The following is a 27518-nucleotide window of genomic DNA, read 5'->3' on the forward strand; positions in this document are numbered from 1 at the left end:
GTTGTCAGCAATGATGAGAGCTGAAGTCCAACAACATCTGGAAGGTGACAGATTCTGCATCCCTGCTGTATAAGTTCACAAGTAAGGCATGAAGGTGATCATAGAATTGTTAAGTTGGAAGAGACCCTGAGAGTCATCAAGACCAATGCCCTGCAGTGCAGGAATCTCAACTAAAGCAGCCATGTTACATCAAAACATAGACCCACAACATCTAGCAATTTGAAGTGTACTGCTTTTGAGCATTGTATGCCTACTGCTTCTTCACCCCATTCCCATTAGTTCTAACTAGAATGTATATACAGGGTCAACCACCCATCTCACAGGACCTATGCAGTGTCCACTCAAAGGCAAGGCATGTAGGCTGGGCCAAACACTAATAGGATCATGATCTCCAAAAGCAGGGAGAATTTCTTGTCATTCCAGAAGTAGATGGGATGCAAGCTGCCAACTTTAGCTCCAAATGAGTAGACTACAGATGTGTCATTGGGAAGACCCACATTCATAACAACGCAGGTTGTGTACAAAGTGGTTCTCCCAAGTTGTGCGGTCTGCAACTACATAGGTGTGAGCAGTCATGATTTCAGTCCCACCTCCAAAAGGTTTGGTCAGTGGAAGCTGTTGTAAAACACATGGTTAGCCAATGCATCACACACACACACACACACACACACACACACACACCATAAAGTGCACAAGTCTGAATTACGAATTCATAAGTTGGCACATGCCAACCTTGATGGAGCCATACAATCTCCACTGCTACCACCACCACACCCATGAAAATTTGTGCCCTGTTTATGACAGGGTTACAAAGCACACATTGGGCAGAACTCTGGGTTGTAGGTGGCTATGATAGGACACTATTACTCACAAAGCATCTGCATGGTCCTTTATGCATATGCGCATGTGCTTCCCCATATGGAAAGGCTGTGCTAGAATTTAGCCAGTTACATTTTTTTCAAGGAGTTATCTGCCCTTTGTTATTGGGCTGAACACTTCATTTCTGCATTCTTTTCCCTTTAGATGTTTCTTTCTCTAAACCAGGGGTCAGCAACCTTGTTTCAGTGAATGCTTTCACTGCTGACCCAGGGCAAGTGCCCCAGACTTTGAGTTTTATTATTTATTCATTTATTTTTTTTAAAAAACCCAAATCTCTAGTCCTCCTAGATAGGACATTACAGGGCAAAATGTGTGGGTAGCTTTTAAAGGATTTCTGTGAAATAAGACTTGATGTTGTGAGCCACCTAGTATATTTCTGCAGGTACCCATTGCTATTGGACAGCAAAAGCACCAGTGTGTTTGTGGTGTGTGTGTGTAACATCAGTGTGTGATCTCCAGAATCAGGACACAGGTGGCTTCCCATGGTAAGCATAAGGTTATTATGGGGTGGCTCTCTAATGTTCTGCTATGCCAACAACAACCACCTTTAGTTATTTTGTGACTGGCACACCCAGTACTCTCTCAGATTCAAAATGCAAAAATTTGGTGATCCCTGCTCTAAACCCCTTTACCCAATGACAGCAACAAAACCCATGGATGTTGCAAGTTTGCATGTTCCACGCTTACTTGAAACATATCTTGCAATACCACAACATCCATTTCAAGGGATACCAATATCAAGTGCCTGGGGTTCAAAAGACAAAGTTTGGGATTCAAAAAGCTGCTTAGATTCATGCAAGGGGCTTTGTCCTAGCAGAGTTGGCTTATTGGTTTTGGCTTTTTTTAGCAGCTGACCTCCTTGCAGTCTTGAACCTCATCTCAGCAGCAGGCACCTTCCAGCCAATGTCAGGTGGGATTCATTGGGTGCCTGATAAGGTCAAACACATAAAAGATTTAGTTGCAGGTAGGTAGCTGCGTTGGTCTGCTGTAGTCAAAACAAAATTAAAAAAATCCTTCCAGTAGCACCTTAGAGACCAATTAAGTTAGTTCTTGGTATGAGCTTTCGTGTGCATGCACACTTCTTCAGATACACTGAAATAGAAGTCACCAGACCCTTCTATATAGGGAGAGGGTGGGAAGGGATATTACTCAGAAGGGTGGTAGGAAGGGGTGATTGGCTGATAGGTGTGGTAAACCTGTTGATGACTGTTAACGACTGCAATTGGACTAACAAGAAGAAGTGTGCATACACATGAATGCTCATACCAATAACTAACTAACTTAGTCTCTAAGGTGCTACTGGAATGATTTTTTTAAAATTTTGTTTCAACATAAAATATTGTAGTCCTGCTTGCACTTATGTAGGAGTAAAGCACAGTGAGACTTACTATGAGTAGACATATAGAAGCTGGTGCTGCAACTCTTCAGCTGCAATAAGATGTCATTAAACATTAAGTAAAGGTAAAGGGACCCCTGACCATTAGGTCCAGTCATGGCCGACTCTGGGGTTGCGGCGCTCATCTCGCTCTATAGGCCAAGGGAGCAGACATACAGCTTCCAGGTCATGGGGCCAGCATGACTAAGCCACTTCTGGCGAACCAGAGCAGTGCACAGAAACGCCGTTTACCTTCCCGCCGGAGTGGTACCTATTGATCTACTTGCACTTTGATGTGCTTTCGAACTGGGAGCTCACCCCGTCACAGGAATTTGAACCGCCAACCTTCTGATCGGCAAGCCCTAGGCTCTGTGGTTTAACCCACAGTGCCACCTGTGTAAATGAATAAAATAATGTCTGTGTTTCCTTCCCATACCAACAGAATTGGGGAACCTGTAGCCCCCAAGGTGTTGCTGTACTACAACTCTCATTAGTCCTGACCATTGAACATGCTGGCTGGGGCTGATGGGAGTTGTAGTTCAGTCACTTCTGGAGGACCTGGAGGACAGCTGCATATTCTTGCATGGCAGGGGGTTGGGCTGGATGATCCTCAGGGTCCCTTCCAGCTCCACAATTCTATGATTCTATGATTCAAAATGTGCTTTGAGGTGTTGTTTTGCTTTTATATCTATGGAGTTCTCGCATAGCGTACAGTGGTGCCGCTGCCGATGAAACGATAACAGAGTTCCAAAATGGTCCCTGTTTGGTAGAATAAGTTCTCCATTGAGGTGCTGAGAAGTCTGCAACTGCAATTGTTTTTATAGATGGAGATGGTTTCCAATGGTTTTAATTGCTGGCTGTTTGTAGGTGCTTTATCACTCCCTGGTGAGAGGCAGGGAAGGACAGAGATTTAATGAATGGTGGGGGGGGGGGAATAAGTAAAAGAAACAAATAAGAAGTTCCGCCTCCCAGCCTGCGCTCCTCTTCCCCGCTGCCAAAGGAGAAAGAGCCGCGGGGGAAGGTGGCGAGGTTGCGCTCGCGTGCGCCTCTTTCGTTGGTGAGCGGCAGCGCCGCCTTCAGAGCGCAGCGTCTCCTTTGCTTTAGGAAGAGGGAGGGAGGAAGAGAGTGAGAGAAAGGCAGGGACGCAAGAGAGAGAGAGAAGGGGGCTCCCTCCTCCTGTTGCTGCTGCTCGTGGACTTCTCTCTCTTCTTCCGCCCATCCCTCCGCCAGCCAGGATTAGCAACAGCCCCGAGGGCACCCGGAGTTCAGTTTACAGCGCGCGCTTGGCTGGGAGCGCCTCCGAGAGGAGAAGGAATCCGTGCGCCTTCGCCCTCGCCGCCTCGCATCCCTCCCCAACCTGCTGCCGTCGTTTCTATTACTAGAGACGCGCCGAGGCTACTCTCCTCCTTCCTTCCTTCCTTCTCTTTCTCTCTCCGTCTCCCTCTCTCTCTCTCTCTCTCTCTCCTGTCTTCCCTTCCCGACCATGGATTTATCCCTGAGGTTAATCATTCTGTCCTGGCTCTACCTGGAGGCTGTAGGGGACTTCGACGGAAGGTAAGCGCAGACTTTGGACACTTTGGACACTGGACCGACGGGTGGGCAGATGGATGGGGAGGCGAGGCAAGAGAGACCCAGGGCGGCGGGCGGGCGAGCGGGCGGGCTCAGGCTCTTCTGGGGAACCTGGGAGTCCCAGCTTGCCAGCCGGGGAGACTCCTCGTCGTGACACATTGGCCCCACGCTTGCCCGAGAGGTCAGGGCTCTTTCCGGAGTGTGCAAGGGACAGATCTGGCGCTTGGCACGCGCTCAGCATTCGGGAAAAAACACACGCGGCAGACGCACCTGCAAACCCCAACTGCAGAGGGCACAGGAGCATAATGTAATCAGTAGAAATAAGGGAAGGGGGAGGGTTAGTTTGTTCCCCTTTTCCCCATGCAGTAACTAATATGGGGCAAATATGGGGCATTGACACACAGAGAGATGGCTTGTTTCATGGAAGAATGAGTCAAATCAAGAACTTCTGATGCACAATTTAGGCTGCAATCTGAAGTCCACTTGCCTGGGAGTAATATCCGTTGATTTACTTCTGAGTAGACATGGCTAGGATTTCACTGTCAGTGTCACTACAGCAGTTTTCTTGACCTGGGGGGCTGCATTTGTAGGAATGGGTTGTTTTCAACCCGATTTATTTATCAGAGCATATTATTTATAATACTGTAGTATTGTTTATGTTAAACACAATCTAGGTGTGTTTTATTTGAAAATAACTTCCATTTTTGTTCTCTGGAACTTGCCTTTGAGTAAGTGCGTGCACAATTGAACTCCTAATCTAGACTGATTCTTCCTTATGGGCTTTTAACCGTAAGGTCAACTAAAAGGGTGGAATCCTGTTACTTTCTTAGAGCAGGTGGCAACGATTTAGTTGGGGGTTCTAATCTGGATTAGGAATTGTGCTGTGTATGAAACCAAAGGAAAATTGCTCTGGATTAATTGACAGGAAGGAGACAAGGGTGTGTGGCAGTCATATCAATGAATGTTGGCTGCATTCCATGGATTTCTTTTTCCATGATACTTTTGACACATCTCACAAAAGGGAAACATCAACAAGAACTTCAGAATAAAGTACATTGATTATTTATGCAGAATTGTGCAGATTGTCAAAACTGAATAGCTGAAACCTGCAAAACTCATTTATGTATATATATTTGCATGGTGCAGAGAAGGGACAGCCCTCAGGTGAATTGTGCAACCAACATCAAGTCTGCGAATATTCATAATACCCCAAGTATTTGTGTGTGTGTGTGTTTGTGTGTGTGTGTGTTTTCCAGACATACTTGTGTAGCTGCAAAACAGGTATCTAAAGTAGGAAATAGAAAAGCTGTGAAATGTAGGGTTAGATTGCATTCCCTCGTGGAATGTACATACTTCACTTGTGTGGAGATGTGAGATAGACAAGCTTTGACAGGTTTGGGCAACCCAGAGTTCTTTATAACTTTATTACTCAGTTGCTACTTCCATGCAAAATAGCCAATAATCTCTGTATGATTTATCAGGTAGATCATGGCTATTGTGTATTTTGTATATAAAGCTATCTCAATTTGAAATTTGTGGTGAACTGATGACTGTTACAAAACAGTGTCCTTTTTAGATGCCATGGTGCACGCAGCAGTGGCAAGCAAATTGACTGGGAGGTGTTTGTTTCCAGTGGAATCTGTTTAATGTTCTCTGGTATCCCCCAAGCCAAGGAAAAAAGGCACACCTGGAAATTTGCCTCGTTCATTGACTGGAAATGACGAAAGTCTGCAAACTGACACGGTGTCTCTTTCTTAAGGAATTTATGAAGACACCTGGGGATAGTGAGGTGTAGCCAACCCTTTTTGTATATAGTTTGCAGTCAATGTAACGAGCTCCTGCGGCTTTCACAATATCTGAAATTTGCACGTGCAACTGCACCTAATTTGGAGAAGCTTGCACATATGGAGGTACTTCGTATTATTTCTACCCTGAATTTTGAAGCAAGCCTTCGTAAGCTGGCTAGCAATAAACATGTTTATAGCAATACAGCAATGATATAAATAGCATGTAATAAAATGACATTGAACTAAATGGGGGGCACCAATAAGATGCTCACGCTGCCCTAAATCTGCCTCTGCTAGAAGAAGAGGAGGAGTTTGGATTTTGATATCCCACTTTATCACTACCTGAAGGAGTCTCAAAGCGGCTAACATTCTCCTTTCCCTTCCTCCCCACAACAAACACTATGTGAGGTAAGTGGGGCTGAGAGACTTCAGAGAAGTGTGACTAGCCCAAGGTCACCCAGCAGCTGCATGTGGAGGAGCGGAGACGTGAACCCGGTTCACCAGATTATGAGTCTACCGCTCTTTACCACTACACCACACTGGCCCACTGCCAGGGGTAGCTCAGTTGTCTTTCATCTTTTTAAGCAGTATGGAGGGTTTTTACCAAAGGTTGCAGATCTGTGTGGTAGAATGATTGACTGGAAATGCTTCTTCCTTTTTTTTCTTTGTAAAAGAAATACCACAGAACCTAACAACAGTTAAGGTTCAACTAGTTAAGCCACATGTGTGAATCCACTTTATGCAGTTGTCTTGATTGAGTTCTTTGTATATGCAAAAATGGTAGTTACTTGTGACTAGATGCAGCAGTGTGGAGATGCTTACCCAACTGAATACTCATCCAGTTGAAAGTGATTAAGTGTGCATGGATGAAATCTGTAGCCGAATGTGTATCTAGGGGCACTTCCTAACACACATTTGGATGTGCATCTGATTTATGCTCACAGATCCTAATAATACACATTCAGAAACTTATTTTCATGCATGCATGTATTTCTTTACCTGGTTTGGATATTTATGCAGCATTGCCTGTGTTTGAATATAATGTTATATTGTGATTTAGTGTTATGTGAAAGAGCCTAGAAGACTTCAACTTTTCTCAGGCTTGCACATTCCCTTCTCTCTCCTCCTCCCGCACAGCTGGGAGGAAAAGTTCAGAAGCATTCATTTCTGCTTTTAATTAACTGTGATTTGTTGTTACATCCTAACTGGTTTTTAACACTCACTGTGGTTTAACAAGCTAGCTCAACTACCCATGGTTTTAAATTGGCTTGTTCGGAAGCCAGCCATAGTTAATGTTGAATGACTATCCTTGGTTCAGATGAAATGACAAACTGTGATTAATTAAAAGAGAAAGCAAAAGCTTCTGAACTTCTTATCCCAGCAGTACAGAAAGGGGAGGGAGGAGCGTGAGAGCCCAGAATGAGGCTAGGCTCATTTACGTAGTGCTAAACTGTGGTTTTGCATTGCGTTTGAACACAGCCATTGAGTCTCTATTTAGTAAATGTAGCATGAGAACTAATGCAGTAACAGCAATTTCTTCTTGCTGTGTGCCCAATAATCCATTTTACTTCACAATCATGCGGATCTGCTGGATGGCTTATTTTAAAAAATCCCATTTAATATACAAATCTTATTTTATAAGCTAAATAAGTCAGAAGTTGATGTCTTGAGCACAGAGTCAGTGAATCAGTATACCGAGAAGACTGCAGCTCAAGTTTAAACATGAATCTAGATAAGTGAAATGCGAAAATGAGCACTGAAGAGCTGGAATGTGTGTGTAATTGCTACAGCTATAATATGTCAAAATGTGATGAAAAACTTTGATGCAAATTAGGGAGTAGGTCATGCAGAATGTAGAAAAAGACTAAACAGGATCTTGCATGAAAAGGTCCTTCCTTTAACTGTGCTTTTCTCAATTTGTTTAGCAGTTGACATTTATCTCATATGGACACTTTGCTCCAATAAAGTATGTTTTATTCCTACTTCATTGTGCATTGCAGTGTAGTGTTGCGGTCCACAAATCCCACTTGTTCATGATAGTCAACCCAACATTTGTGGTCACCAGGATTCCATCTCTTTCCCAAGGGTGGTATTTTTATTGTGTTCTTGCACTGCTGTTCTGAAATTCATCACGGTGTTGGGGACAATTCCACACCTCAGTTGCTTCAAACTCGGGAGGAGAGCTGGAGGTTGTCACAGTTGTGCTGCAATTCCAAGGTGCAACAAGAGTCTCAGAGGTACAGGGCAACCCAAAAGACGCTCAGTCACCTCCCACATCTTGAGGATGGGGAAGAAGCAGGGAAAAGTGCTTCAAATGGATTTGGAGGAGAATAGGAAAGTTACATGTATATATGTATAAGTTTTATCAATGTTGGTCCTAAGATCATAGCCAGGACTTGTATATAGCTGTGGGGATGTCATCAGCTCTCCAGATATTGCTGATAAGTCCCATCATCTTTGCCCATTGCCCATAATTGCTGGGGCTGATGGGAGCTGTAGTTCAGGAGGGCCAAAGGTTCCCCACACCTAGTTTATAACTTTAGTAATATCCCTGTGGGGCATAACAAGTTCCACTGAGCACAGTATCATGAACGAAAGGGAAGGACCATAGGTCAGTGGTAGATCATCTCCTTTGCATGCAGAAGGTCCCAGTTTCAATCTATGGCATCTCCAGGTAGGACTGGAAGAAACCCTGGAGAACTGCTGTATCTGTGTTCTGACTCGGTATAAGAAATCTTCCTGTGTGATGAGAATGTATGAGAGCAATGTAAGAGCAGTTGTCCAAGCTAACAAAGACCTGAGTCTCATTGGTGGTGGGTTATACAGAGCCTTCAGAATCCCTCCACCCAAAGCTAAGGGGGTGCTGGAACCGTGGCCCATCACACTGTGACTAGCCATGGTTTCTTGAAAAAACATGGAGCAGAAGAGACAAGCATAGAACAAACAGAACAGAGGGATGGATGGCTATTCATGGTGGGATACAAGGGAATGGGATAGTAAAACCTTCTAAACGTTATGGAGGAAGAGGGTGGTTGTTTACAATTCAGACTTTGCGAAGGCTGTCCAATACAAGTGAGCAGTTCTATCTGTAGAAGCTCCATTGGCTCTGAAGATTTCATGGCACCATTACAATCACCAGGAAATGCTTTGCAATATCTTTGATTTTAGGGCATGTGGCCTAATAACGTATGATAGTTTCCCCATGCTTTGGATTTTGAGAAGCCTCCTTGTCAGGTTAGTTATTGTGTGAATCTGACCTAAAAGGAAAACTAAAAGCATGATAAAGGTATGTTTCTTTTTAAGATGCAACACTTAGGAAATGGGTTATGTTAAGCGAAGAAGAGATGATAAAGGAGGGTATTTTAGTTAACCAAAATATCTACATAGAAGCTTGAAGAGATAAAACAAGGGTGCACTTTACCTTTTGAGGACAGGACAAGGAACAATGGCTTCTGAAAAAGAGTTCAGTTGGCAGGAAGGTCCATTAATCTTAACCTTTGCAAAACTTTCCTGTAGCCTGAGACACACCTGCATGTGCATCACTGATTCCCCCCCCCCCCGCGCCCACTTGACAGCTGGCAACTGAACGAGCATAGTCCAGTGAAAAATACTGCCTCTGAGTTGAAATGAGAAAGATGGAAAGTTCTGCTATGATGCTATATCCGCATAATCATCAAGTGATAGCTGTGATATCAAGTAATGTCTTGCAGATGCACCATCACGAACTTGTGTGTCTAAATACACCCGAATCCTGCTTTAAAGTAATAGGTGCAGTTCAGTATACTGGAGCGAGTTGTTAAGGAAGACAGTGATTGCCTCCAGTGGAAATTTTCAGTCCAAAGGTTTTAGAGGCCTTTTGTCAAGAATCCTATAAGTATAGAATGTCAGTATTGTGTCACAGGGCAGCAGAACTGCAACCATGTGTCCTCATGTTCATTCTTTTCCAAATTTATTTTTGGTGTTGGTGCAGGTGGCCCAGGCAAATACTTTCCACGACTGGATTGTGCCGTTTTGGAAGCAGAGTCGACTGCTGCTGGGGCTGGGCTCGCCACTCATGGGGCCAATGCCAACGTGAGTATCACCACTGCTGGGGCTTTGAGCCTTTTAAAACAGGGCTTGTTCCTCTCTAATAATGGCTTTCATATAATCACAGACACTCACATGATGCAGGGCTTATAATGTACATGGGGCTTTTGCTTTCACCTAGAGGGACACTGACAGGTTAAGAATCTTACCCATTTTAAACTCCAGATTTCCATATTAACAGTACTGTAAGTTATGGAAATTAAATGCAGCATTAAACCAAATGTATCTTCATTTCATTTTTTTTTTTTACAGCATTACATTTGATTCAGGGTGTTTTTTTGTTTTTGAAAAAGTTTATCTACATAATTTTTGTTTGTAGATTAACATTTTCTGTTCCCAATTTTCCCAAAAAAGGCAGAACTTATTGCAATCATAAGCAGTTTTTAGCTGTATATTTTGTTCTTTAATAACATTTAGAGAAGGTTAAACAAAAACCTTTCAGAAACATCCTTACTGAAGTTAAAGGAAAAAGATTAAAATAAATCCTTCCCAGATTATGCTCCGGTATTTAACCTGACAGTGTCTTGCGGTGGTACATATATTAATAACATTTCTCACTTTCTCATTGCCCTGTCAACTCTATCAACTACAATTTCTGAAAAAGAAGCATTCAGCTAGAAGCTATAGAAGCGATGGGAATACAGAAATGCTAGCTTTCAGTTGAATTGGAGAGCTGACCAAAGTAGCCAGACATAGATTGCCATGTTTTCTGTTGCCTACTTGCATATTTTTCTATGTTTGCACCAGATTAGACACAATCTCACAATCACAGAATCATAAAATAATCAGAGTTGGAAGCAACCATGGAGGTCAACTCCCTGCTCAAGCCAGAGATTACAGTTCAGGATGCCTACTTGACATCTAGCTACCCTTGGCTTGAATACCTCCAGAGAACAAGAGCCCACTGAGGCAGTCCGTTTCACTCAGGGCCAATGCCATAACAAGGCAAGCTAAGAAGACATTTGTCTTGTATAGCAGGTGGAGAGGATGATGATCTGGCAACCCCTCTCCACTTACTTGCCTTGTCACCCAACAGCTGGCCCTGCTTGTGCTCCCAGCCACCCCATTCAGTTCCCGAGCACAATTCAAAGTGTTGGTGCTGACCTTTAAAGCCCTAAATGGCCTTGGTCCAGTATACCTGAAGGAGCGTTTCCACCCTCATCGTTCTACCCAGACACTGAGGTCCAGTGCTGGTGGCCTTCTGGAGGTTCCCTCGCTGCGAGAAGTGAGGTTACAGGGAACCAGGCAGAGGGCCTCCTCGGTAGTGGCGCTCACCCTGTGGAATGCCCTCCCACCAGATGTCAAAGAGAACAACTACCAGACTTTTAGAAGACATATGAAGGCAACCCTGTTTAGGGAAGCTTTTAATGTTTGATGTATTATGGTATTTTAATATTTTGTTGGAAGCCGCCCAGAGTGGCTGGGGAAACCCAGCCAGATGGGCGGGGTATAAATAATAAATTATTATTATTATTATTATTATTATTATTGCTCTCCACATTTTCTTCCTCCTTGCCTCATTCTGAGGAATGATGAAGAGGGTTGTTTCTCTGATTGAGGCATTCCAGACCTGGCAGGTGCCACTGTTGTAGTTTGCTGCAGCTAGAAAAAGCTGTTTGCGATGAGTAACTTTAAACTTTTTAAAGTTTGAGCAGCATTTACGCAGCTTGTTGCAGTAGCGGTGGCAGTGCAGGCAGTCTCCTAGACACCTCACCCAGAATGCCTTGCTCTGAGGAAGGAGCTCCATGGCCCTTCCTCAGAGTGGGGTAGGGGGGAGGCAAAGGGGAAGGCAGGAAAACTGCCGGTGCCACCGCCACAATAATGTGGTGGCAACATAAGTGGCAGTAGGGGGAGAATGGATCATAGGAGGAGGAGGGGTAGTGAGGAAGCAACAGTGATGGGGAAGAGGCAGAGGAGAGGGTGATAGGAGGAGGAGTACCTGGCAGTGCAAGCTTTTGCACCAGCCATGTGTCCACTATCTAAGAGCTCTTACAACTAGGAAGCTTCTCCTAGTGTTTATCCTAAATCTGCTTCTCTGCAATTTTCTATCAGCTGGTTCTAGTCCTGCACAAAACGAAGCCTGTGGCAACAATAAAAATGCAAAATCTGGCACGCTGTAGACAATCAACCACAAAGCTTTCTTCACAATTGATAAAGTACATTTCTTCAAGCATCAATCTGTCTTCATTATTGTGATGGAATGCAGTTGGTTGCAGTGTGACATTTCTGCTTCTCTCCTGCCCCAAATTAAGGTCTTTATTGGTTCTGCTGATTGATGCTCCGCAGTTGACAAATCTAATTAGAATTTTACCTCTGTACTCTGAGCACAAACGGGTGCAATCCAACCAGAGTTGAACATTTCAGTCTCCCACTGTTTCTAATTGGAAAGAGTTGCACCTAAGCTTAATTCTCCCACTGAAATAAATCTAAATGAAAAATGCTTAACTTAGTTGGGCAATGAAAAATATTTATTTTTATTTTTTTTTAAAAAAGAACCCTATTTATATGAGTTTGCATCTCAAAACATTTCAAACCATTTAAATGCAAACCTAAAACTTCTCAATTTGCAAATATCTTAAAACAAAACAAAGTATCAAGGGAGGAAACTGAAGGAAAGAGCAATGCATTTATACAACATGATTTCCTCTTCCTTTGCTTAAGACCCTATGCACCTCCAAAATATTTTTGGGAAGGTCCCCTCTTCCATTCTCTGGAGCAGATTTTGAGGGTGCTGAGCATGGGTGTAGCCACACAGAGGTGGGGGAGCAGCAGCCCACCGCTAGATCAAGTAAAATAATAGAAATACTTAACTAACTGACCAATCACATGGGTTCTGTCCTACCTAACAAAAGTCCTGCCCCCCGACAAAATCTTGCCCCCCCCAATCCTGGCTCCGCCCATGGTGCTGAGGATCTGTGGTGGGGAAGAAGTTCCATTGTGCAAGTGGAAGTTTATTTTGCTTGTGTAATAACAGCTTTGGATACATTTCCTAGAAACTCCACTGAAGTTTCACATATAAGTGTGAAAACAATCCACATTTAGTTAGTGATGTAAGGCATGAAAATCATTACTTTACATCAATGTAATAAATGCTGGTCAAATGATTAGGAAGTTGTCAGGAATAGTAGGCTCCAGCAATCTCACTTTCATTTGGCATTATTTCTTCTTATCCACAATAAATAGGTTACCAGGCTATTATTTTCCGAGCCACGTTAAATGACATATTCTTTGTTACCCATTTAGCTTCTTTAAAGACAGAAATAAACCAATCTCATCTCTTTTGAGGGGAGAAGGCATGTTTTTATTCAAACAATTCAAGAATACCATTTGTGGATCCAAGGGCAGATAATAGCCAGTGGTTTTGTGTAATTATTTTTAAACATTATTTAAAAATGGTCACTGGGGCCATTCCCTTAAGGAAGAGCAAACAAAATTGCAATGATTAACAGAGAACTACTTGAGATTTCAACTGAGTTTTAAGGAAGATGCTATATAAGAAGAGTAGTAATTGTTCTGAGAATGATCCGCATCATCTTTGTAGCTGCTGTTATCACTCTTAATATACAGAACACTTTGCAGCTCTCATTTAATTTACTCTTGCAGTAACCCTGCGAAGAAAATCACCATTAACTACTGGGCAAGTCTGAAAAATGAGTGACCTGCCAAGTTGAATTCAGCCCACTAAAACTATAAGGTGGTTTGCAATGTGCTTGACAACATATCTCCCCACCCCCCAATTTTTGTAGTCTCAGGTGGGCAGCAAAAACAGGTTTAGCAAGTCCCTAGTATGCTCCCATGCATGACTGCTGGGCTGTGCTCAGCTTAATGGGTCTAAAGTTGTGCAGGCCTGTAGGTGAGAGAGGAGTCACACTGCGTCATGGTGAGTGGAGGCAGCAGGAAGATAGAACCAGGATGGAGATTGTGCATCCCACACTGAGTGGGTGCTGCTTATTGCAGGTGCAATAGGTCCGTATCTGATGAGAGAGATTCACAGAGGGAGAGCCAATGTGTTCTGCCAACAGTTCATCTAACCTCCATCCTAGGAGTTTGCAAACTCGACAGGTTACGGCAGCAGCACCTGTTCCTTCTGCCCTTTGTCTCCAAGAGCAAGGGAGACTTGGGGTAGAGGGCAGCAGACCACTGTGCTCTCTGAGCCTAAGGTAGCCGTGCTGATTATCCGTTTGGGGGCTTCTTTATGAAGTGTGTGTGTGTGTTTTTACCTAACATACAGGTGCTCAGGCAGTGCTGAAAGTTGAACATGCATGCTTATTACAATATAGTTTGTACAGAACACAAATGGGTTGTTCTTCCACATGCATTCATTTATTGGGGAAAAAGAAAGAGGCACCTAGTGCTCCTAGGTGAGAGCCAATGTGGTGTAGTGGTTAAGAGCAGTCGTCTCGTAATCTGGGGACCCGGGTTCGCATCTCCGTTCCTCCACCTGCAGCTGCTGGGTGACCTTGGGCCAGTCACACTTCTTTGAAGTCTCTCAGCCCCACTCACCTCACAGAGTGTTTGTTGTGGGGGAGGAAGGGAAAGGAGAATGTTAGCCGCTTTGAGACTCCTGAAGGGGAGTGAAAGGCGGGATATCAAATCCAAACTCTTCTTCTCTACCTAACCCCAGCTATTAGTACATGGATGGAGCCAAGGTCAGATTTGAAAGCTGAAGCAAGAGAAAATGCTTTGCTTAAGGTTGCACAATGACTTCATGCTCAAATACATTTTCAGGAAAAAAATCTCTGGGACTTAGCAGGAGCTTGATTCACAGACATCGGTGGATAAAGATCTACACCAGGCATAGGCAAACTCAGCCGCCCAGATGTTTTGGGACTACAACTCCCATCATCCCTAGCTAACAGGACCAGTGTTAAGGGATGATGGGAACTATAATCTCAAAACATCTGGAGGGCCAAGTTTGCCTATGCCTGATCTACACAACATGTAAAGGTAAAGGGACCCCTGACCATTAGGTCCAGTTGTGACCGACTCTGGGGTTGTGGCGCTCATCTCGCTTTATTGACTGAGGGAGCCGGCATACAGTTTCCGGGTCATGTGGCCAGCATGACTAAGCTGCTTCTGGCGAACCAGAGCAGCTCACGGAAACGCCATTTACCTTCCCGCTGGAGTGGTACCTATGTATCTACTTGCACTTTGACGTGCTTTCAAACTGCTAGGTTGGCAGGAGCAGGAACCAAGCAACGGGAGCTTACCCCATCGCGGGGATTCGAACCACCAACATTCTAATCGGCAAGTCCTAGGCTCTGTGGTTTAACCCACAGCGCCACCCGTGTCCTATACACAACATGTAGATAAGCATTAATGTCTGCTGAACAAGTATCTGTTGAAGGCAAAGGAGCAAGAACCAGTAGAAAAAAAATTTTCTACCTAATGCCTGAAATAAATACATCAAGATAGAATTCCTTCCTATTAGAAACTAAAAGTTCATCACTAAAGTGAAAAATACCATTTGGTGTGTTGAAAAGGTAATCAGCAGGGCTCATCTGAAACAATGGAGGCGGGTGCTTTGTGAACATTTCTCCACCAGCAAATCCGTTCTTCCTTTCAGCTTCCTCTTTTTTTTTTTTTTTTTAAAAAAAGAGGAGTTTCTGAAAAGGTGTGGAAGTGTTTGCGCATTCAGAGTCCTGACAATACAACACAGGAAACATTGCCTCCTCACTTTGAAATAGCTCCCTTTTCCCCCAGAGACACCATCAAGCAACTAAATTTGATTGGTTATGTTAAGCATTGTGTGCCTTCTGAAGTAGCTTTGTCCAAGTGGATTTGCTATAAAGTGGCATCGGTGTTCCCTGGAAGAAGTTTGAGAAGCACTAAAGTATCTGCTAGTGGAGTAGCTGTGTGTGGGCTGTGGGGAAAAGTGTGGGATATTTCAGATCCCATAGAATCATTGAAAATATTTGTAGGCAAACATTAAGCACAGCTCTAGCCGTCAAGCTTTTTGACAAGACCAAAGCAGAAAGTACAAACCAAGAGAAAACCAGGAAGCTGAATGGACACAGGGACTGAGCTTCTTAACATGACACCAAGGCAGGCAGGCCACACATCCAAAACTCAGGCTTCATAAACAGAATAAAAAATAGATGTATTAGATGCAACCTTTGCCAGACTGCTGCCCTCCTGAAATATATTCAGAGTCGAGTGTGGATTTCATGCTCTTTATTCAGCTCATAGTAGTGAGGAATGCCAGTTCCCCTGAAATGTATGCTTTATATACATTATTTACACAATGGGCCCCACGTGATTGGCTAATTCCGGGATTCTCCTGTAGGCCAATCAGGTTGTGGATTCACTTCCACCTGGAGTTGGATTGGGTGGCTCCTGCGGACCAATCAGACTGCTGCATTCTGGATCCTATTGTTCTGGGACCAATCAGACTGTTGCATTCTGAATCCTATTGTTCCAGGACCAATCAGACTGCTGCATTTTGGATCCTATTCAACTCAGTACATAACACCTCCCAAGGTTTTGGACTACAGCTCCCATTAGTATGTGCTGGCTGATGGGTGATGTAGTTCAAAATATCTGCAGGGCATCAGCTTTGCAAAGGCTGCATTAGACAACCACATGGAAATCAAAATTTTAAAACACATTGGACACTTGGAACAGGGAAGCAATAGCAGAATAATAAACACAGGATTGGGCTGTTAAGACATAGCCCCCCCCCACCTGCTTGCCAACAGTATTAAAGTCATTGTTATTTTCAGCTTTAGTCAGATAGAAAAGAGATTTTTCATGTTTGTGCTAAAGATGGAATTTCAGCATCAAGCGATGGGCTCCCATTTTAGTAGCTTTTTCTACAATTACATATAGGCAAACCATGATGAATGACAAGAGACTGGAGCAGGGCAAGTCTGATGCCAGTTTTAAGAGGAGGACTGTGAATAATCCAAGCAAACAGGCCCAAAAGTTAGAAGACTTACTGGCCTGTATTTGGTTGGATAATTCATAGTATTATTAGTAAATGATAACATGAAACATTTATAGATGACTGGATAGAAGTGTTCCATTTCATGAGCAAGCTGGTTTTAGACAAGGCAGATCTGTTTTGGATCATTGATTTTCTTTTTCCTGACCTACTTAGTTGAGACCAACCGGTTACCACTTACATTGACTTGAAATGTGCCTGAGACAAAACCTCCTGAAAAAATTATAGGATAAATTGGCAGGTTTCTTAAAAGCTTTATACCAATGATTCATTTAGGATCCTAAGTGGTACAGACTGCTCCAGGTGACATTTCTCAGGAAGTATGACAGGGTTGTATAGCAAAGTAGATTAGTAGTATTGCTTCACCGTTGAGTGCAGTCGGCATAAAACATAGCACATCCTCTAAAAGTTAATGTGCAACTTTGGCTCCAAAGGAGAAATACCTACTGTGCTATGGAATGGAAAGTTCTGCAGTTTCTTAAGTGGCAGCACTGGATTCATCACATAAACTAATATGTGATGAATCTAGTGATGAGCCCTTGCAGGCAGTACCTGGTTTCAACGTGTGTGCTCTATTTTTATAGAAATGGCACCTTATGTTTGGATTAAAGACACAGTCTTCAAAAGATAGATAGACAGAAAGGGGAGTGGGGCGGAGGAAGGGAGGCAGTGGGGGCGGTCCACCCCGGGTGTCACCACTGAGGAAGTGGCAAAATGCCGGGCGGCACTCACCGCGGGGCTTGCAGCGCGCCCGAGCCACACTTCTCTCCTGGGAGTGACACAGTGGCTTGGGCACCCACAGGCTCTGTGCTGCCCCAAACAGTCCGCCTGCCGCCTCCCCCTCAGCTGTAGGGTGGCTGAGTGGGAGGAGGCAGGCAGACTACTCAGAGGTCCTGTGGAGCATCCTGCCTGGCCCCGCCCCCAGGCGCAGGACATGCGCTCCACCCCAGGTGCCCGATCGGCTTGCTCCGCCACTGCACACACATATGTGTACACGTGTGTGCATGCAGTCATATATTAAAACTTTTATTTTTTAAGCTAAGTAGCTGCTGTTTTTTCTTGACATTGCTCATGAGCCGTGTGCTCTCTTAATGGGATCGGAGCAAGGCCCTATTGAGACTGGCATAGCTTGCTGTGTTTGCTGGATTTGCAGTTTAGGATTTTCGAAATCAGTGTCAGCAGAACAAAGGTGTTGCGAATCCTTGCAAGTTCTCAGGCTGGGGGTTAGATTAGGTCAGGCATAGGCAAACTCCAGCCCTCCAGATGTTTGGGACTACAATCCCCATCATCCCTAGCTAACAGGACCAGTGGTCAGGGATGATGGGAATTTTAATCCCAAACATCTGGAGGGCCGGAGTTTGCCTATGCCTGGATTAGGTAATGCTGCTCCCACTAAAACCAGTTTCGTACAAGGCACTGTAGAAACATGGGTGCCATACACAATGATCCGGTTTGCACGCAACACTAAGCTATGGTTTTGTAAGCCATTGTTTATTAACCAAAGCATGGCTAACACAAACCACCAGGGCTTGGTGTTACATGCAAACATGGCCACTGACTTCTTAACAAGAAAATAATAGCCTGGTTGGTCAGATCAAAGATCCATCTAGACTAGCGTACTTTCTCCCAATGGTTAACCAGCTGGAAGACACTGCAGATATCACAAACTGGGCCTAATGGTGATACGCAATCCCTGCTGTTTGTCTCCAGTATCAGGTACTTAGCAAGATACTGCCTTTTGATAGCTTAGATCCTACTCTGTTGAAAACTAAGTTTGCACCAGCTGTTCTTCACGTCATGTGTCCCAAAACATACTGTGAACAACTGGTGCAGTCAGCATCTCATCCTGGCTAATGTCCCTGGCTAGAGCTCCACTTCCACATTTGTCACGGAAAGGTCAGTACTAATTTCCCTTCAGGATCCATTGCAATGTATGATGCACTTAAGAACGTTGACATCCAAGTTTCAAGGTGTTCTGCTGCATTTATCTCAGAGTATCTCTACCAGTTTGCCATGCCTACTTGGACCAACATAGTTGTGTGTTTACTGGTCCCTTACTCTCTTTTCTGAACAAGTGAGGAGCAATAAAAGGAGAAATGAGAACAAAACTGCAATAGATGGAGACATATCCTTATCCCAGGAGTAGCAAATATCTTTGGTGGGCTACAATTCCCATAATGCCTAACCATTGGCTATGCTGGTTGGGGCTAATAGGAGTCGCACCACAACACTAGCTAGAGGGCATTACTTTGGCTACAGCTGTTTAGCATCTTCTTCTAGTTGATTCGCCTTGCAGCAAACATGGAAGCCTGGTTTCAGTGTAGGTGTCAGCCAGAAGAGAATTCTAAAGACAAAAACCAAATTACTGAACTTGGGGAAATTATATCTTGATTTGAAAATAAGAATCGACAGTGCATTTAAAAAGAAACTCAAATAAACTCATTTTGTGTAGCTTTAGAGAGTCTTTGGATGCCAGTAACTGGAATGAAGTGAAACTTCATTGCAACAAATCCATTTAGATTTTAGTCTTATCAACCCGTTATGTTAAGGTTCAGATTCTATAGAATCTAGCTTCCCAGCAACTAGCTTCCCCCAGAAACAAGTGAAGATAATGTCCTGGGTGTGGTAAATTCTGTTTTCCAGACTTCAGTTAATATTAAGAGAAGGGAATATCAAAAAGTCAATTGAGTGCTACACCAGCGAAATCTTTTGTTGAGGTGCCTGTTCTTTTATGAGGATTTATAATGCAGTTTATAGCTGTATTTAATTTCTGTACACGGCTGAAGACGAAGGCAACAGTTCTTTTTAAATCCTCTTACAAAAGGACCTAGAAATAATGGGTGCTCTTACCTTTACTTACTTGTTTGTAAGGGTTTGGGTGTATGATGCAACAGTGATTTATAGCTCACTTCTGCTTTTGGATTCTGTTTTGGCTGCTTCAGTGAGATATATAGGAATCTATTTCTGCTCTTACTGCTTCCAACAAAGCTGATGCTTGCCTCAACAGCAAACTGTGTGCTAAGTTCCAGAATTGTTACATTATTAAATTTTACTCAGCAGAATAAGTCAGCCAGAGTGTACCGAAAAAAGGCAGACACAAATAATTATACGTCTCCGTTTATGAGCATCTGGTTAATTATCCCAAACACAGGTTTTCTTTTCTGTAATAGAGAACTTCACTAAACTCAGTGATATGTAACTATGTGGATTAACTTGTCCTTTTTTGGTCATGTATTTTCTCCCCATCTTGGACAAATGTTGCAGGTGTACTAGATTTTTGCTATGCAATAATCACTTCTGTAAATTATAAGGCAATTGGGAACAGTGTTGAAGCACCTTCTCTTTTAACTATTGGAGTGAGCCGGTGGGTGGTGGTCCTTTCCAACTCTATAATTCTATGATTTGATAAGTAAGCTCCCTTGAACTCAGTGGTGCTTCTGACTGTATATGCTAAACTTGCAAAACACATTGAGTTTTAACCCTTGGTCCTCCATCCGGGCAAAAAAGAGAAGTGTAACTCGTAGAAGGACATTAAGCCAAATGAAAGCAAATTCTTATCTATAGATGCTCAGATAAGACTTTCCCCTCTGCTGTTTACTTTGAGGACAGGTGATCTAAAACCAGGGCATGATCCACCAGACCACCTCCTGTGTAAGGAAGATTGAAATAGATGGGAGCTTTACCTGAGAACATTCTGGTGGCATGGGCCTGCACTGAGGAACTAAGCTGGTGTGGTAGTGACATATTTGACCTCAGTAAGAACTTTCAGCATGTTTACTATAGAGAAGAAAAATCTTTGAAAAGTGTCCAGAAATGCTGGTCCGCAAATGGCCCGCCTTTTCCCACTCAATTGAAATGCAAAGCTCCCACTCATATTTTTGAGGGAATAGAATTTGGCCTTGCTCCTATACAGATGAAGAGTGGTATGTGCCTCAAGGTTTTTCCTGTAGCCATGCCAACTCTTCGCCACTTCTATATACTGCAAAGAAGAGTTTTGGTTGTTGCACAGAAAATAGGAATTTCCCTTCCATCCCAATATGCACATAAATAAGACCAGGCTTGTGTTCAAAGCCAGCCCATATAGAACACCCTGCAGTAGTTTAAGTTGGAATCCACTAGAATGTGGGTCACAGTGGCTAGGCTATCCCTGTCTAGGCTGTAGCTAGCAGGTGTAGCTGGAAATAGACATCCCATGCCGCCAAAGTCATTTGGGCTTCTAGGGGCAAGATGGAATCCAGGAAATGGTTGGTCCTTGATAATGAGATCATTTCAATATCTACCCCTCCAGCCAAAACATTAACCCACTGCCCAGTCATGAAAACCAGGTTGAGGATATGTCTGCCTCATGAGTTGGGTCAGTGATGTACTGAGACAGCCCCATGGTTGTTATGGCAGCCATTATGTCTTGAGCTGGGGCAGACAAGGTAGCCTCCACATGGATGCTGAAATCTCCCAAGACAAGCTTCTGGTGGGTTTCTGGCATCACACTCAAGACCACCTCTGCCAGCTTGGACAGAGATACTGCTGGGGTCAAGGTGGTTAGTAGCAAAATCTCCACTCTGTCTCTCTGACCCAACATGGATGCATCCCACTGGGTGCGGTCAGTGGACTAGGGTGATTAGGCTATTCGCCTAAATGTTCCCCTGGTGCCTCCTTCCTAAAGTCCGGGAATGTTCTGGTTGGTTTAGGGACAGAGGCACAACACTCACGTCAGGATGTCAAGATATCACATGCATGACATCGCCCGCCCTCAGTTGCCTTCACAAGCTGGCGCCTTTGACCTGAACTATTACCCTACAAAAAAATTCACCGCATGCCATGGATGCATACCCTCAAGTCCATCTCCTGTGCAGACCTGGCTCTTGGCAAGGGAGACAGTGCATGACTGTGTATGACTGTGATCTGCTTCTGGCTCTCCAGTCAGGGCTAAAAGTAAAGCTAAAGGGACCCCTGACCATTAGGTCCAGTCATGGCCAACTCTGGGGTTGTGGCGCTCATCTCACTTTATTGGCCGAGGAAGCCGGCGTACAGCTTCCGGGTCATGTGGCCAGCATGACTAAGCCGCTTCTGGCGAACCAGAGCAACGCACTGAAACACCATTTACCTTCCCGCTGGAGCAGTACCTATTTATCTACTAGCACTTTGACGTGCTTTCAAACTGCTAGGTTGGCAGGAGCAGGAACCGAGCAACGGGAGCTTACCCTGTCGTGGGGATTCGAACCGCCGACCTTCTGGTCGGCAAGTCCTAGGCTCTATGGTTTAACCCACAGTGCTACCCGCGTCCCTCCGGTCAGGGCTAGTGTTGCACAAAGCATTGGTGCTGCACTGAAATGGGGCAAAGGCAGGTTCGGCTCAACATAAATTTGAGAAGAGTTGTTAGTGCTGTCAGATGGAGGCAAGCATGACTTGGTTGAAAGACATGGATTTCTAGAACATTGTGGATATCGGAGAGAAATGGGGAACCTGTGGTCCTCCAGATGTTGCCGGACTTCAGCCACATCACCCCTGACCATTAGCCATTCTGGGAGTCTAACATCTGGAAGACCACACCTCTAGTGTATATTCAGAATCCACTTGTCCTTTAATTTGGTCCCAGTTCCCCAGCCCTGTGCAGGAAGGCAAAACTGTGTCCGTCTCCCTTTGTCTACATGATGAAGGCTATAAAGTAATGTTGCTTTGCATCAGCTGAGAAGCTGCCCCTTAATTAGAAATCAGCAATGCCTGGAATACGTTAAGTGACTAGATGACACAAATGGTGTATTTATGTGATACTATTGCATACTGGCTACGATTACATTAAGGTCTTAGCATGCCAGGCAGTTAAGGAGCTGGGTGAACGAAAGGCTACTTGCAAAGATAGCTGAATATAAGGCATATGGGTTACATCATTTCTGAGTGTCTTTCTCCCTCCCCCCTGAATGGGAGTGACAGTTCTGCTCAATCTACTACACATATTTTTATTTTATTTATTTGTTTAACAGAATTTGTGTACCACTCAACAGCAAATAAAGTGATTCCCAAATTTTTGCACCTGGACCACTTGAAAATTGCTGAAGGTCTTGGTGGACCAGTTAATGAATTTTTTTGCCTGTTGCAGCAAATTGTAAAGTGATATGCTAGCTGCTATATGATTTTAAATTGTTTTTTTTTTACTTATTTTATTTCTTAGCTTTTGGATTGTATTCAACAAATATTTCTCAGAGTAGACCTATTGAAGTTAATGGCCATCACTAACTTAGGGTCTTGTCAGCTTGCACAGAATTCCGGCAGGCCTGCTGAGCTGTACAATAGCACTATGAGAAACGAGAGAGCATGCTAAATATATGGACCAATATATGGACATTCAAGCTGTCTTTCAGAGAAACCTGCCTATCATTATTGATCTTCTCATTTAGAAACCTCTGAGAAGCTTACATGGAGCCTCAGGGTTCTTTGTAACATAGTTTTAAAATGCCTTTGTTGTTATTTTGGTAAGATGAACCTATTCTGGGCTGACCTGCATGCCTGATTATTGCTTGTTGTTTGCACAGCAGCTTTAACAAATCAAGCTATGTTGCACATGTGGCCTTTAAAGTTGCTCCATCTTCAGAGCAATAGTGGACTTCTTTCTAAAAATGTAAGCATGGCAAGCAGAACAGTTCACAGATTTTTAAAGAATGTAATCTCAAGTTTTTGAACTTGACTGGCTTTGTTCTGGTCATTTCAGGACCACAAGATGCCCTTACACTGAGAACACAGGTCTATGTCATGCTTTTAGAGTATGGTCAGGGGAAATAATTGTCACCCCTTAATGATAGACTGCAAGTATCTCTGGAAGAATCTTGCTTATGCCTAGCTCAGTGTTTCTCAAACCTTGAGTATTATCTCCTAAGGAGAGTCCATTGTTAACACCCCCAAGGAGAGCCCAACAGTGTTGAGCCCAACACACATACAAGTGCACGCAGACACACACACACAGCAGCAATGCATAGCATAAATACCTAATTTACTGGGATGCGCTGACAGTCATAGGATAGGAAGCTGATGAAGAGTGGTACAGTGGTGAAGCTTGGGTTCACATCCCTGATCAGACCTTGGGCCAGTCACTATCTGAGCCTAGCCTACCTCACAGGGTTGTCATTATTAGAAAAAGTGGAGTGCCCCACACCCATTTATGAGGGCACCATTGCTTCAGCTCTGAGGAAAAACTCTGGTACTTCTCCTCTCCCTGCCCACTGCATCACTGAACTTAGGGGAGACCTAACACAACCCTGAGGCTATACGTTGCAGGGAAAGCTCAGCAGCACTGAGCAAGCTGTATTTCAGGGACACTTTTCTACTACAAGTGACACTGAGCAACATCTGAAAAAGCTCCTGATGGACCAGAATGTAGCTTTTAACACCAACTGAGCTAACGGTTAAAGAATAAAACAAAGGGCTGCATCCAATAGCATCTATCTGCCAGCAAACAGGCTCTTGCACTAGTGGATGGGTGAGCTTTAATGTTGCACAACAGAAAGGTCCAGTGCAACAGTTGCACTAGTGGAAACTTGTTGTGCAACAGGTTGCACAGTCTGTTGTGCAACAAAGTCCTCGGCAATCTTCTTATGCATTCTCTTGTGTAGCAACATTTTGCAAGTGCCAAACATTTCACCAGCAGAGCATGCGTACTGCTAAGTGACTAAACATGACACTGGATACAACCCAAAGTTGTTGTTTTTAAAGTCACCACCAGTAAAATATCCTTAATAATGAAAATATAGTGTAATAACTGGCTGCATTGCTTAGCCTTCTTCAACAAAACACTCAATCATAGAACTGTAGAGTTGAAAGGACCCACTGACAATAATCTTTTGCCAGGTGTGGGGCTCAAACCCACCTCCCTGAGATTAAGAGCGTGACTCTTTAATCTGTGCAGGATATTCTACTTGCAGTAGAATGCATGTAAGAAAGTTCAGAGCTTGTGAAAGCGATTATGGAGGGTGCTGGAGATGCTGCTATATAACCAAGAGCTCTGCATGCTTCTGCCTTCTTGCTATAGCTGCAAAGAAACAACACTCTAGAAACTGCTGTTCCTCCTTTATGCTTTGGGGATAAAAATACATGCTAGATTCTGCCATTGCAAATTATTTATATTCCTTTTCATGCATGTTTATGCTTAATTGTTGGGATCGTTTTTGAATGTTGCCCATAGGAAATTCCTTCATGAGTTACAGATATTGGGGTGGGTGGGGGGTGGGGAAGCCACTAGTTGTTGTTTTTTTTGGGGGGGGGGTTGTGTGCTTGAACATAAATGCAATTCTGTATAATAACTAAATATGCCCTAATCTGAACTCTTAAATAGAAATTAAATGATGGTCTTGAAGATGACCTGGAATAGACCTTTCTCCCTAAAAGAGCTGTTTAATTTGGGACTCTTATTTTAACTCTTTATACTTCAATTCGTGAATCTTTAACTATGCTGTACCTATAGTACAGAACTGCATTGTTATGTTTATGTCAAAAATGAGGTTCTGCTATTCTGTTCCGCTCCCCCCCCCCATCCCCAGCGTGTTGCTTTAAAACAGCAAAATGTATTTTAAGCAAAACACTGCGGAAGAATGAATTGTGTATTAAGGAAACAGTATCCTTCCCCATGTGCACACAGACCCATTTTCCCCATACACGTAATTGGCACCATTTGCTTTCCGACAAAACTCAGGACAAAAGGTATATATGTGAAATTTGGCTGTATTGTTTTGTACTGTCCTACATTTAGGAGGTCTTGGGACACGGGTGGCACTGTGGGTTAAACCACAGAGCCTAGGGCTTGCCAATCAGAAGGTCGGTGGTTCGAATCCCCACAACGGGGTGAGCTCTTGTTGCTCGGTCCCTGCTCCTGCCAACCTAGCAGTTCTAAAGCACGTCAAAGTGCAAGTGGACAAATAGGTACTGCTCTGGTGGGAAGGTAAACGGCGTTTCCGTGCGCTGCTCTAGTTCGCCAGAAGCGGCTTAGTCATGCTGGCCACCTGACCCGGAAGCTGTACGCCGGCTCCCTCGGCCAATAAAGTGAGATGAGCCCACAACCCCAGAGTCGGCCACGACTGGGCCTAATGTCAGGGGTCCCTTAACCTTTAAAGAGACTTACCTTTTCCTCTCATATCTATCCAATCCTGCTGCTTCAGCACCAACACAGAGAGACATGTGCCCAGGAGCAAAAGTGGCCTTCAGTAGCAGATATTTTAGGGGGCAAAAAGCCATGCCGGTGTGCCTCTTTGAAACTTCCCCTCCAAACCACATGCTGCTGTTTTATTGGCAAACTGTTCCATCAGTGTTGGACAGATGGTTCACACAATATGGTGTACATATAGGGGGTGCATGTTGCAATGCAGAGCAGGATAAGCCCTGCTGGCCACACTCCTTGAAAAGGTAGAAGTGAGCACTTGGCCTTGAGCTTCATCAGGGTCTGGCTTTGAGTCAGAACTTCCTCTTTAAATCAGAATTTAAACTCACACAAGTGATACTGAAGTCGAACTCTTAGGCTCCAGATGTGTTGCAATCCCATCTTGTTAATGCAATAAAACAAAATCTGGACTTGATATTTTGCATGTTTTTAAATAATCCAGTACTATAATCAGCTGTTGGGGCATGGCAGAGTATTTGAAGCCAAACATATTTCATCTAATTTCCATTTGATTCTACAGTACGGCGATCTGCCTTTCACGTGAATTGTCATTATGGAAGTCGAAAGGGTTTGTGGACCGAAAGCATTATTTAGGTTTAATGAAAACCAGAATGAAAAGACGGCTGGTTCCTTTATTGGTCCCCAACTGTTAAAAATCTATTCAAGTTGCAAGTGATGTCAGTTTAACCAGAGTTAGCACCCTGAAGACAATTAGGGGGAAATCTGTTATTATAGGATATGAAGGGATACTGTCTCTTTAAAGGCAAAAAAAACCCCACAACCCAACACTGTTCTGTAAGATGCATTACATTTAGACTGCGGATTGGTGCATGCCTTTGCTGCTGGAAGTGGGGGGAAACACTGTCCTATTCCCTGTTTACTTGGAATTCTTTGATGGGTGAAATAAGAATAGCACAACATCATTCCTTTTTGTAACTTTCATAGAGAGTGCATTGCAACATCTGTTTGCAGACGTCTCATAACAAGATAGTGACATAAGACATTTCTATTTTTAAACGTGTCCCAGTTTATTTTTTTTATTTCAGAAGAAAAGCTCTGAATGTTGAATGTGTGTAAGTCACCAGGAATGTAGCAAGTTGATAAAATCCAAGCCAAGTCCATCCTCCTTGCAGGGAAACACAAAAAGCTGGAATTGCTTTTTATGGACATTTGTTTTGCAGCTTTCTACATCTTAAGGCAGAGAATAGCCAGGATAAGGTGCCAGCCCAAAGGTTAGCTGAACATATTTCTCAAAATAATTTTGGCAAGATGGTGTTTTGGAGGCATGATCTCTAAAGTCATGCATGGAGCGCAAGAATGATATAACAACCCAACAAGAAATATGCATGTAATTACTTTGCTTATTATTTTAGGGTGATAGCAGCACTTCACGAATGTATTTAATGACTAATGTAGACATTTTATATATATATATATATATATATATGTATGTATGTATATATATATGTGTGTGTGTGTGTGTGTGTGTGTGTATATATATATATATATGATTTGATATTTAAATGATTAGCTTTTAAGATCCAAATACTTTGCTTTATCCCTTTATGGATGCTATTAATATGTTTTGTAATATATTTACAATTTATTAAAGAGGTCTTACCTCATTGTGACTTGAAATCGTTGTGAGTAGCACACACCCATACACACTTACCTGGGAGAGAGACCCATTAAGTATAGCAAGACTTATTTCTTCTGAGTAAATAAGCATAGAGCTGC

General features: G+C 43.5%; 1 protein-coding gene across 4 annotated transcripts in view; it reads left to right on the plus strand.

Annotated features, from left to right (window-relative positions):
* The first annotated feature begins 3272 nt into the window (after positions 1-3272).
* NPNT (nephronectin) overlaps positions 3273-27518 on the plus strand; it is a 64932-nt gene continuing 40686 nt past the window's right edge. Inside the window, exons 1-3 of one of the 4 annotated variants that reach the window (XM_079990226.1) lie at positions 3273-3808; positions 9581-9681; positions 26963-27013. In XM_079990226.1, the coding sequence (XP_079846352.1) occupies positions 3738-3808; positions 9581-9681; positions 26963-27013 (223 nt within the window). In that variant the 5' untranslated portion in view covers positions 3273-3737. The remainder of the gene's footprint in view (positions 3809-9580; positions 9682-26962; positions 27014-27518) is intronic. The other 3 variants (XM_079990228.1, XM_079990227.1, XM_079990229.1) reach the window with 3 other exon arrangements.

Source organism: Podarcis cretensis (genome assembly GCF_951804945.1).
Source record: "Podarcis cretensis genome assembly, chromosome: 9".
Classification (NCBI taxonomy): Eukaryota; Metazoa; Chordata; class Lepidosauria; order Squamata; family Lacertidae; genus Podarcis; species Podarcis cretensis.